The sequence below is a fragment of the Myotis myotis genome, unplaced genomic scaffold (assembly GCF_014108235.1).
Source record: "Myotis myotis isolate mMyoMyo1 unplaced genomic scaffold, mMyoMyo1.p scaffold_m19_p_2, whole genome shotgun sequence".
Taxonomy (NCBI): Eukaryota; Metazoa; Chordata; class Mammalia; order Chiroptera; family Vespertilionidae; genus Myotis; species Myotis myotis.
In genome coordinates this window covers 27,720,352-27,732,491 of record NW_023416324.1, presented here as the reverse complement: position 1 = coordinate 27,732,491, position 12,140 = coordinate 27,720,352, and the positions used below count along the sequence as shown (strand labels likewise).

At 50.9% G+C, this 12,140-nt stretch overlaps 1 protein-coding gene across 4 annotated transcripts in view; it reads left to right on the top strand.

The window, feature by feature from the left end:
* The window catches only part of ST3GAL3 (ST3 beta-galactoside alpha-2,3-sialyltransferase 3), a 182,264-nt gene that overhangs the window by 149,518 nt on the left and 20,606 nt on the right, over positions 1–12,140 (top strand). For 3 of the 4 annotated variants that reach the window (XM_036347768.1, XM_036347767.1, XM_036347770.1), the window contains 2 exons: positions 860–955; positions 1,241–1,427. In XM_036347768.1, coding sequence (XP_036203661.1) covers positions 860–955; positions 1,241–1,427 — 283 coding nt within the window. The remainder of the gene's footprint in view (positions 1–859; positions 956–1,240; positions 1,428–12,140) is intronic. The other variant, XM_036347769.1, reaches the window with a different exon arrangement.

Here is a 12,140-nt window from a genome sequence, read left to right as displayed (position 1 = left end):
TTGTGCAGAGATGTTGAGGCCCAGCTGGCCTTTCCTGGACATGAGCAGATTCTCCGACGTATCCACATATGCACACACAGTACACACGCTGGGGTGGGGGAGCAGAGAAGTGGGGCCGTCTAGCTGGGCTTGCACCCGTGGGCTGTAAGCACTTGGCAAGACATCTCACTCCTCAGACAGCAGAGGTCTGAGGGTAAAAGCTGAGGACTCTGGGCTGGGATGTGCCTGCCATTGGGACTGCGGAGCTAGGTGGTAGGTACAGCTAAAAGGGCCAAGGCTTACACCCAGAAGGCAGTAATACCTCCGACGCCATCAGAACCCAGATAGAAGGACCCCCAGGGTCAGGGGCTGGAGAGAAAAGTGAGTAGGGTTCCCTCGTGGCTTTATGGGAGCACGGGGGCTTCTGGATTGAATATAAGCCCAGCCCCAAGTCCTGGAGCCTCCGGAGCCTCCAGTCCATTTCTCTGTCCTTGCTTTTCTGGCATAGCCCTCAAGCTCAGCCCACTTCCCTCTCCTGAAAGCTGCCTAAACCCCACTAACTCTTGGGTAATCTTTAACCCAGAGTGCCATCTTACCAGAGCCTCCTTTCTCACCTACACGGAGCTAGTTTCCGAGCCCTTTTCACACCCATGTTTTTCTGGAGAAGTGTCAGGGACTAGGGATGTCTGAGAGTTTCCAGGTGGCCCAGCTGCCTGCAGTTTGGTTCTGGCCTCTTCAGAAATACTGCCAGAAGCCCATTCGTTTTCTTCTTCTATCCCAGCCTGTGCCTGGTCAAGGGCATGGGGTCAAGGACCAAAAGGGTAGGGGAGAAGGATACCTGATGGACAGCTCTCCAGAGGTCTCTGCCTTTCTCCCTCAGCCTTAGCTGCCGCCGCTGCATCATCGTAGGCAACGGAGGTGTCCTTGCCAACAAGTCTCTGGGGTCACGAATTGATGACTATGACATTGTGGTCAGGTAAACTCCCCAAAGCAGTGCCTCGGGCACCTGCATGTCCTGGCCCAGACCCTGGTGCCTGCGCCCACTGAGAATTGTCTGGCCATCTGGCCAGTTGGGCTGGAGGTCAGCAGAAGCCTGAAGAAGAGTCCTGGGTTGGAGGATTTTGGATCAGAAAGCTAGATGGCTCCCGGTGACTTGGGCTCCCCATTCTCTGAACCTGGGGTATTCTGGGGTCAGAGTGCTTCCCCAAACATAGACCGCATGCAGTGAGCCCAAGGCTCTGACTGGGGCTGCTCTCTGTAGACTGAACTCAGCACCAGTGAAAGGCTTTGAGAGGGACGTGGGCAGCAAGACTACACTGCGCATCACCTACCCTGAGGGCGCCATGCAGCGACCTGAGCAGTATGAACGCGATTCTCTCTTCGTCCTCGCTGGCTTCAAGTGGCAGGACTTCAAGTGGTTGAAGTACATCGTCTACAAAGAGAGAGTGGTGAGCTCCCTGTACACCAGCTCCTTCCCTGCTCTTCTTGCCCTGGCCTTGCCCAGCTTCCAGGTCAGTCCCTTCCTCTGAACCCAGCAGAGAGCAAAGAGGAACCTTTCAAGAGAAGCATTAATGACCCAGAGTTGAAAGACACTCAGACTCAACCAAGGGTGGCTGCCCCAGGCTTCTGGAGTTGATATGCCTGGTATCTGCTCCCTGCCTCTAGGTACCCAGGCTGTGGGGCAGTGGTTCTCAACCTTCCTAATGCTGCGACCCTTTAATACAGTTCCTCATGTTGTGGTGACCCCCAACCATAAAATTATTTTCGTTGCTACTTCATAACTGTAATTCTGCTACTGTTATGAATCGTAATGTAAATATCTGATATGCTATATGTGTTTTCTGATGGTCGCGACCCACAGGTTGAGAACCGCTGCTAGGGCCTTGCTCAGCTTTCTCTAGCCACACCCCCAACCCAGCTCCCAAGTCCCTCCCCAACAGCCCCTGCAGGCCTTCTCTGCTTTAGATCCTCTGGTAAGGAAAGCTATTATGTGTAAGCTCTAGCGTTACTCCTACTCTTCATATTCTCCTGCCCTGACCTTGTACCTGCCTCCCCGAGTCCCTCTTCCTCGCTGTGAGGTCTCTCTGACTCTGGTCAAATGGGTCCACCCTCATTCCCAGCCAAAGGAGGAAGGCCTGTTTGGACCCTGGGGCCATTCTGCAGGGACAGCAGAGCCCTCAACTTGAGAGTGCTAATTCCCAAACTCATGTATAATGGTCTCTCTCTACTTAGTACTTTCACCACTGACCTGCAGTTCAGTACCCAACTTGCCATTGAGTCTGGTTCCACTCTGAGAATAATCAGATTCTATAGTCATGTTCCAGGCAGGCAAAGGTCAGAGCCTGTTTCTTCAGGGAGCTTATGTGGCCAAGTAGGCTCAGACTGCTCCTTAGGGGACCACACACCGAGTCCCCTCCTGAGTCCTCTATATCTCAGCTCTGGATCTATAGGGACACCTGCCAACTTGTGCAGGCCCATTCCCCCTCTCCCCTCAACCAGCTGTCACCAGCCACCCCACGGGAGGGGCACTGCAGAGCTCAGCCCATTCATCTTTCGATACCCATGCCTCCTACCAGAGAGAATGATGACAGACGGCCTCTGCCTTCAGTAAGAAGCTAATTCTTTCTGGACGTTTAAAGGAGAATTGGGAGGCGGGAACAGCTTAACCTGCCCATGGAGGTCTCAGTGCAATTTGGTTTAACTCCACAGCCCTTTTCCAGGCAAGGCCAAGTACAGGCAGTGTCAAATAGGTAGCAAGCGAGGGAGAAGACAGAAGTCAGGTCCAGAAATTCAGGTAGGTGGGACAGTGGGGAAGGGGAACCCACCTCAGAGCCAGGCTGCTGGTTCAGCTTGGCTCCCGAAGGGGAGGAAAGGGTTTGGCTTCAGCCAGCCCCAGCTGCAAGCAGGCCCACCCACTGCCACGCAAACCAGGTGGAGAGGGGGCCGAGCGAGCACTTCTCTGGTTTTAGGACCCTCGTGTCCTCAGAGCCCTTCTCTTTGTCCTGAAGGCAATAGAATTGGGTTCACGGGTAGGTACTCTTAAGGGAGAAATGGGAGCAAATTGGGTCTGCTGTGGTGAACCCTAGGGAGCCTGGAGGCTGCTTTCTCACTCTGGTCTTCTTACCATCGGCCCAACCCCCTCCTGGCACATCTTTTCCTCTGCCCATAGACACCTGTCAGAGGAGCTCCCAGAGGGCAGGACCCTGGTCCCATTTGCCTTTTTTACCCTCAGTGCCCAGCCACCATAAATGATCTGGAATTGGCTCAAATACCAGGTCTTGCCTCCTGCTAGGATAGGACAGGCAGCAGGTGGGCCAGGGCCAGCCAGGTGGGTGTTTATCATATGTTCCTTCCAAGAACATCAAGATCAGTTAATTCAGGGTTCTTACAATTCATCCAATGGAGTAAGGAAAGAAAGAAGAAAAGGAAGGAAGCCAACTAGAGTCAGAAAACTCATTGTACTCAGGCCCTCAGGGGGCCGGCGGCAGGGCCTCACTTTTCCCGGGAAAACTCTGAGGAGCTCGCGCCCAGCCTGGCCTCGGCAGCAAGACCATCAAAGGCACTGGAGCAGTTGGGATGAAGACGTGTGGCTGTGCGCAGGCACACGCTCACCCGTGCTGATGTCTGTGCCCTGTCCTATGCAGGCCATGCCCAGGGATCTGGAACCAGACTTGTGTCAGTGAGAACTCCTTGCAGGGTTGGTGGGGTGAGTGGGAAGGAGAGAGAAGAGGCAGGAGGGACCCTCTGAAGTTCCGTGAGTTTTCCCAGGCTCTAATGTCAAAGATAATGTGGGTCTTGAGATGAGCTGGCAGAGGGAAGCCAATGATGCCCAGGGCCTCATCAGCCCCAGCACTAGAGCGGACCTGCCTGGGCCCTCCTGGCTACGCAGGAAGCCTCCTCTTAGGACCCTTTCCCGACCCAAGCCCAGGGCTAATGCCTTCCGAGGACCTCCCTGCTCTTCATTTCTCTGGGCTCCAAGCCCCACGTAAACCTGGGAGAGGCTGCTTCCCCAGGCCCCTCCCATCTGGTGCCCAGCCACAGGCTTGTCCTGCTCCTGCAGCCACCGGAGAGCTCTCTACACCTGTCTGGAGCCTCACCTGCAGAATTCTGGCAGGAGGCAGCTCTGTGTTCAGGAGCCAAGGCCAGGCTGGGCAGGGCGAGAACAGGTATTAGGCCTCAGTCATGGCTGCTACCTGCCGCTTGCTATGTGAGCAGTTGCTCGTTGTGTATAACTTTCTGGTACCCACAAAACAGCCTGTGTTAGGACTGGCCATACTTACTTCATCCATACGGGACCTCTACTCGTCACTATTTGTGGTCATTTGGTTCCCTATTCACTGAACAGTAGCACCGAAAACTCCACAAATAAGTTACCCAGGGCCTTTTATTTATTTATTTTTTAAATTTATTTTTATTGATTTTTTACAGAGAGGAAGGGGGAGGGATAGAGAGTTAGAAACATCGATCAGCTGCTTCCTGCACACCCCCTACTGGGGATGTGCCCACAGGTCATGTATGCTCAGAGCACCAGTGGACTTTTGACAGGGGAAGCTGAGGTTGGCAGGGAGGGTGTAGGTATATGAAGGTGTAGGTATATGTAAGTCCATGGTGAGAGGGGGCAGCCTCCAGCTCTTGTGAAATTCTCAGAAATACACCTGGCTCCATCTTGCACACACTCACTGGCTGGCCAGGTATCATTGAGCTGCTCCCTAGGAAGACAAAGATGAATTAAACACAGTCTTTGACCCATAGTCACTTACAGTCTGAGGGGAGAGACAATCCTGAAACTAGAGATATAATGCAGTGTGGGGGGTGCTGTGGCCTGTGCATCCTCCTCCTGATGTTTGATGAAGGCTAGAGACTCCCTCCCCCTTTACGGCCCAAGGCCTGGAGAGAACAGGACACGTGAGAGGCAGGGCTTGCCATGCGGTCACTTAGGCTCCATTCCTCCGACCTCTGCTCCCCCAACCCCTTTCCCAGGCTGCCTGGGCTTTAGAGGCCCCCCGGGAGCTGCCTTCCCAATCCCCTTGGCTGCCTCCCCTTCCTCCATTTCCCTCCTCGTCCTCACTCCTGAAACTGGGAGACTGGCCTCACTGCTGAGGGGCTTCTGGCTGGTGATCAGTTCAGGGTGGTTAGAGACCTGGGCTGGGTTGTGGGAGTGGTTCCAGCCCAGCAGGGAGAGGGGAGGGGATGAGGGTTGGGGTTGGCCTCTGGGTAGTCTTGGCACAGGCCTGACCTTCCAGCTGTAGTTCAGTCCTTGGGTAAGGAGGGAGGAACTTCAGAGGCTGGCCAGGACCCCACATTCATGCAAAGGGGGACTGAGGCCCTGAATTTGGGAGAGACAAAATGGTTTAAGAGGGAAAGGCAATTGTGGAGTTATGTAGACTTAGCTTGAAATTTGAACATTGTCACTTAGCTGGGTTACCTTAGGCAAATGACTTAGGCCCCTCAGATTTAGTCCCATCTGTGAAATATGAGTGGTACTGCCCATCGTTCAGAGTTTTAAAAATTAAACGAGGTGAAAGATAGAAGTACCTAGCACAGCCCTGCCGGCGTGGCTCTGTGGTTGAGTGTCGACCTATGAGCCAGGAAGTCACAGTTCGGTCCCAGTCAGGGCACATGCCCAGGTTGCAGGGTCAATCCCCAGTGTGGGGTATGTGGAAGGCAGCCAGTGAATGATTCTCTCACATCATTGATGTTTCTTTCTCTCCCTCTCCCATCCTCTCTGAAATCAATAAACATTTTTTTTTTAAAGTACCAACACAGTGCTTGACACAGAAAGTGCTATCTGTGCCATGTATTAATGCTATTTGTTACTTTATTATTATTGGTGGTGTTGCTGTTAGGAAAGTCCTATTGCACTAGGGAGTGAAACATTTGTCTGTCTAGGCTATAGAGCCTGACCTGGGAAATAACCTAAAAGTAGAGGTCAGAGGCCAGGTCTAGAGGAGGGAGAAACTCAGACCTCCTGGGAAAGGCACGGGTGTGCTCACAGTCTGGGAAATCTACAGGCAGAGAGGGCCACCAGGTCCCTGTAATAGGAGACCTTATTGGCCCAGACCCAAGGTGGGGATTGAATGTCCATCTTCACCTACGTGTATATTCTGACCCGAGCCTGAGAGGGATGCAGAGCCTTGAGATGGGCTCTGCCCGGAAGGAGCTCAGCATTCACACTCCCTCACCTTAGGGGCACTTAGTAAAAAGGGTGATGAGGCTGGGACACACCACAGCCTCTACTGCTTGACGAGGGTTCTGCTGGGGGACCAGCATCCATGGTCTCCACCCACCACAGTCTCCTTTCCAAACCTCTGAGACAAGCTCTCCTGGGATTCCATTTCCTTCGCAGCCACCTCCAGTGGATACTGCTCTTTACGTGTACCTCTTATCCCCATCTTTATTCACTGTTACCACACCCTAACCATTGCTCCTCCACCCTTAGATAAAAAATGCTCAGGAGCCCTAACCAGTTTGGCTCAGTGGATAGAGCGTCAGCCTGCAGACTGAAGGGTCCCAGGTTCGATTCCGGTCAAGAGCATGTACCTGGGTTGCGGGCACATCCCCAGTAGGGGGTGTGCAGGAGGCAGCTCATCAATGTTTCTCACTCATCGATGTTTCTAACTCTCTATCCCTCTCCCTTCCTCTCTGTAAAAAATCAATAAAATATTTTTTTTTAATGATCAGGAAGTGGGCTCATGTCAGTACCACCCTCTGCTCCTCTTCGTCACTCTCATCTATGACCTCTTGGTTACTCTATTTCATAATCATCAGCAGTCATCTCCTCTTCCTGCCTCTCTCCCTCCTTTTCATCCTCCTCATCCTCTTCCTCCTCTGTCCATCATCCTCATAGCTGTCATTTATTAAACTTTTCAGTTTACTAGCCTTTGAATCCCTTCATCCCATTCTCATAGTGACCCTATTAGATGGGTGGGTACTGTTATTATCCCCGTTTGTGGGTGTTAGGAAACTGACGCACAGAGAGGATGAGTTACATGCTCAAGAGCACAAAACCAGTTAAGTGATAGAGCTAAATTCAGACTCAGCTCTGACGGTCCCAGGGATCTTCCTGAGAAATCCATCTGATCACATCACCCTCCTGTGTAGAATCCTCCATTGATTGGCTCCTACCTGCCATGGCCTCGTGCTAGAGCAGCGTTTTGGACTAAAGCTGTCCCACTTTAACCACCGCACTATAACACCTCTCGTTTATTCATTGATTCAGTCATTCAGCAAGTCCAGGTCAATCACCATAATCACTTGGAGCCCCATGCTTCCAATATTGTCTTTCTCACTTGACCGCTTTCTCTTCGCATGACTTCTCGTCCGGCCATTCCAGTACCAGGGAGTTACCGTGGAGGGAGAAACTATAGCTGAGACGGCAGCGCTTGCTGGTACTACCTCACTAGCATCTTGCTGCTGCTTGCCACTCCTGTGTCCTGTCCCTGGTAGTTCTTCTCAGAACCTACTCTCACCATCTTCAGTTCTGCTCTACCTCCATCCCTATTTTAAGCAGACATCTCACATCGAACCTGCAGAGAAAATAAAGGTCATCACCAGTCAAGAACTCAACTTCCCAGCCTTTAATCCACAAACTTACCTGTATTCCCATCCACCCCTACGTACCTCCACCATCATCCTTTCTCTGCCTCCCCCGTTCAAAGCCAGTGGTCTCCTGTGCTCTGGGTGCCTCTCCTCCCACCTTCTCCGGAGCTGTCTTATCTTGTTTATCTCTTTTGTCACCTTCCTACTGGATGCTCCTCTCACATCTATAAATCTGTCCAGGTCTCCCTCTCTCCTTAAAAATAAAGTCCTTCTCTTTAGCTTGTGTTCACCCTCTCTCCTTCCCTTCTCCTTCAGGTTTCTAGAGAGGGCATCACCTGTCCATGATGCGTCTCCATGTTTCCATGTTTTTTCCTTCTATTTCTCAACCCTTTCCAGCCTAGCTTCCAAGCCTCTCCACTAGCAGTGACCTTCTGGTTCTAAATCCAATGGACTCAGTCTCTATCTTCCTTTAAAGCAAGGGCATTTGGATATTTATAACATTCACAGGCCATGCAAAATCATCAGCTTAAAAATGAGCCTGCTGTATTTGGTAAAACATTTCATTAACTCACCCCTAATGCCGTGGCAGAGCCAGACCAAGTGATGTCACCAGCCTATGCGGCCCATGGGCCAGACGTAACCACCCCGGCTTCAAAGGAACAACTTGTGAGCAATATTCAGTGAGCATTTACTGTGCACAGTGCTTCGTTCTAGGGATGGCCCTTGACTCTTAAAAGCTCACGGTCAGAATCTGGGAAGCATGCTCAGTTCCTCTGATTCTCTGTAGCAGTCCTTACTCTCTATTATACCTGAGGGTTTACTTACCTGTTAACTCTTACAAGCCCCTGGAGGGCAGTAACTGTCCCGTTTATCTCTGTAAGTCCATCACCTCCATAGTTGACATATATAAATCAATAAGTAAACGTGGAAACTGGAGCCCAGAGTAAGCAGTCACTCCTGGCAAAGTCAAGATTCCAGCCCAAATCTTCTGCCTCGCGGTGAGGTCTCTCTGCTCTTTCGTTGCCCTGGGAGATCATTCTTTTAGATTCAGAATCTTCCTGTGTCCTTTTGCTCTCTGCTTTGCCTCTCCCAGGCATCTCTTTCCTCTTAGCCATGTTTGATCTCCTTTCTGCGGTTCCAAGATCATTGTCCTTGATAACGAAGTGAAAACTAAACAGTCCCTGGCGCTCTGCCTCTTTCAGCTTGTCTGTCAGCATCACAAAATCGGCCCCAAGCCGGCTCCTCTTTTTGTTCGTTGCGTTTTCCAAATATAGCTTTGGAGCCGGGCGCGGTGGCGCGCGCCTGTAGTCCCAGCTACTCGGGAGGCTGAGGCTGGAGGATCGCTTGAGTCCAGGAGTTCTGGGCTGTAGTGCGCTATGCCGATCGGGTGTCCGCACTAAGTTCGGCATCAATATGGTGACCTCCCGGGAGCGGGGGGCCACCAGGTTGCCTAAGGAGGGGTGAACCGGCCCAGGTCGGAGACGGAGCAGGTCAAAGCTCCCGTGCTGATCAAATATAGCTTTGGAAAAGGTTTTGACCCTCCTCATAGTGTACATCAAAATAAATTCCAAAAAGTAAGGCATACAAATACAACCAAAGGAAATTTTGAAGAAAGTAAAATAGAAATTGAATCCCTGGAGGGAAAAGAATTTGTAAGGGACAGTAATGCTAGGAGAAATCAGATGTATGGAATATAAAAATACATGAAACTATAAATTAGCAACAACAAAAAAGAATGAGTACCACCAAGATGCTTAAAAGTCTAGGAAATGTGACAGACATGGTTATTATTGGGAACGTTGACAAGAAAACCATTAGGACCCTGGCAGATAACAGGCAGGAGACTGAACAGATCACACAGAAGTAAATAAAACTAGTAAACAACAGAAATATGTTTAACTTTCCTCGCAGCCAGAGAAATTCATGTGAAGGCAACAGGATGCCATTTATCACCCACCACATCTTTAAAGGATGTGTTTAAATTGTAATGCGTGATCTTGGCAAGAGTGCAGTGACAGATGCGCTCAAAGCTACTGGTCAGGGTGTAAATGGGGTCAAGCTTTTTGGAAAGGAAATGATAACTTGGTACCAAGAGCCATCACCCAAAGGAAGGAAAAATCTGCATGCAAAGATTTTTTAAAATACTTTTATTAATGTCAGAGAGGAAGGGAAAGGAAGAGAGAAATAGAAACGTCAATGATGAGAGGGAATTATTGATCGGCTGCCTCCTGCACGCCTCCCACTGGGGACCAAGCCCGCAACCCAGGCAGATGCCCTTGACCGGAATTGAACTCAGGACCCCTGTGTCTGCAGGCCGATGCTCTATTCACTGAGCCAAACCGGCCAGGGCGCAAAGCTTTTTATTATAGTATTATTTGTAATGGCCAAACCCAGATGTAACCTAAGGAGTTTATTGTGCAAATTATGGTTCTATCTGCTGTCTTGTAGAGCTGCGTCCAGGGGTCTACAGAGAGTGTGGCACTTGGAGCAGCCATCACTGCCATTCTCGCCCTTGTCCTTTGGTGCAGGTAAAGCTGGGGAAACAGCACTGGACTCAGTATTTTTTCAATACGTTTTTTGCCGGGGTCCAACCCCAGCGGGTCCAGGGGTCCCCAAAGGTGTAGACGGAGTCGGCGAAGAAGGAAGGACACGGAGACAGTGTTCAGTTGATCAGCAGCCTAGCCAGGATCTCCAGCCAGGATCTCCAGCCAAGTTCTGGTCTGGATCTCCAGCGAAGTTCTGCTGTTTATTGTCTTGTTACATCCGTATTTATACCAGTTGATTTTAATCCTGTCAATTTCTATTACAAAGGTTAGGGCGTTTCTTATCTCCATTCCAGGGAGTAAAGATTATGTAGCTTAAGCATGATTGTTTGTAGTGATTAACTACCCGCCTGGCACTTAGTTAAGGAGTTTCATCCCCTCCCTGACTTCAGGGAAAAATTCCTACCTGGGGAAACAACCTTTCTAGGAGAGGCATCCCCTCCCTGACTTCAGGGAAAAATTCCTACCTGGGGAAACAACCTTTCTTGGAGAGGTGACCTTGGTTAAAACACACAGCGCTAAGGGGAGCAAACATATTAAGAACAGTATGCTATAAACGCCAGGTCCCTTGAAACATATGCTGTGCAGATGTTTCTTTCCTGCAGCGACTGTGTCAAGCAGCAAGGATGGACCGGCTTCCGGCAAATTCCCCCTTTTTTATTTTTTAAATGATAGCGCATGCAAATCAGTGGCCACCTCTCAGATTGGGCCATTTAAGTCTCGGAAGAAGAGTGGCAAGCAATGATAGTGAGCATAGCTATAAACATAGTGGATGGAGCGCAGAAGGAGCCCCATTCCTGTAGAAGGTTGCCAGCCTCTTCAGTCAAGGGATTTCAGCTGTCCTCAAGTTGTTGGTTTGGTTGTCTTTGTTGGTCTGGCTAGCGGGCGGCGTCACTGGCGACAGGCTTCCCAAAGCGTCAGCAAGTTGAAGGGCTGCATCAAAGGGTCCATCAGGGCCGTGGTTGATGGTGGTGTCGATGTCCGAGGAGGAGTAAGCTGTGCCCTCTGGATCCAGCTGATATGGAAAATGGAGGGTAGTAGAAAAAGAAGAGAAAGCAAAAGAACTACAAGGCATGGAAGTGTTTAGAAAAAAGAGGGAGAAGAAAGGGAAGAATGCAGCATCCTGACACAGCCCTTTCCTTCAGCTGCCCCTTTCCCTGTGGTCCAAGGTAGAAATGGGAAACAAGTCCTGTTGCAGTGAGAGGGCAGCTGCTGTCAGCCAGTCTCTGTCTTTACCTGGGTCCCGATCTGAGCTGGGCATGGGAAGCAGGAAGCAGCCATGGGGACAGGAGACCTTCCTCAGAAGGGCCGAGTGTTCAAGCCCCTGCACCATTGGGGAGGGGGGTCTGTGCCCCACCTTTGTTGCACCCCAAGTTTTCTCCTACTGGCCCCCGACTGTGCCTGTCTTAGGTTGCCCCACCCTGTGGAGTCTTACCCGTCGTTGACTACCAGCCATCTCTGGGCCAAGTAGGGTGATGTGAGGTTCAGTTTTGTCTCCTTGATAGCCTATGTCCCTCTGGCCTCCATGCCCAGCAACTGCCTTGGGATCCCCTTGCCTGCTGGCGGGGCTCTGGCATTGATCATAGGGAACTCAGGTTTCTTCTCTAGAGAGGGCCCAGCTTACGCCATTGGGCCAGAGACAGATCCATGGTACCAGCCACCATGCAGCTTCAACCTCAGCATGAACAGAGAGCTCAGGCAACAGCTATGGGCAATTGGATTGTAAGAAGAGGGTCCCTCTTGACACAAGGGTAAGAGGGGCCAATACAGGACAAAGGAGAGTCCTGGAACAGGGCTTTCTCAGCCCAGGATGTCAGGCTCTTGGCCCAAGACAACTCCATGTATGGGGCATATACCAAACACCCCTAGTCACGGCATAAAAGGGAGATGCCCTTCCTGGAACAGTAGGGTAGGGAGATTCTAGAAAAGGCTGTGTTCAGGAAAGAAGGAGAAAGGCCAAAGAACCAGCAAACAAGTAGTTAGATTTTAAAAAAAGGAAAAAGGAAAGGAGATGTGGGGCAAAGCTGGGACATGTGGAAAGACAAAACGGAGGCACATGTGATCCTCCCAATGGACAGA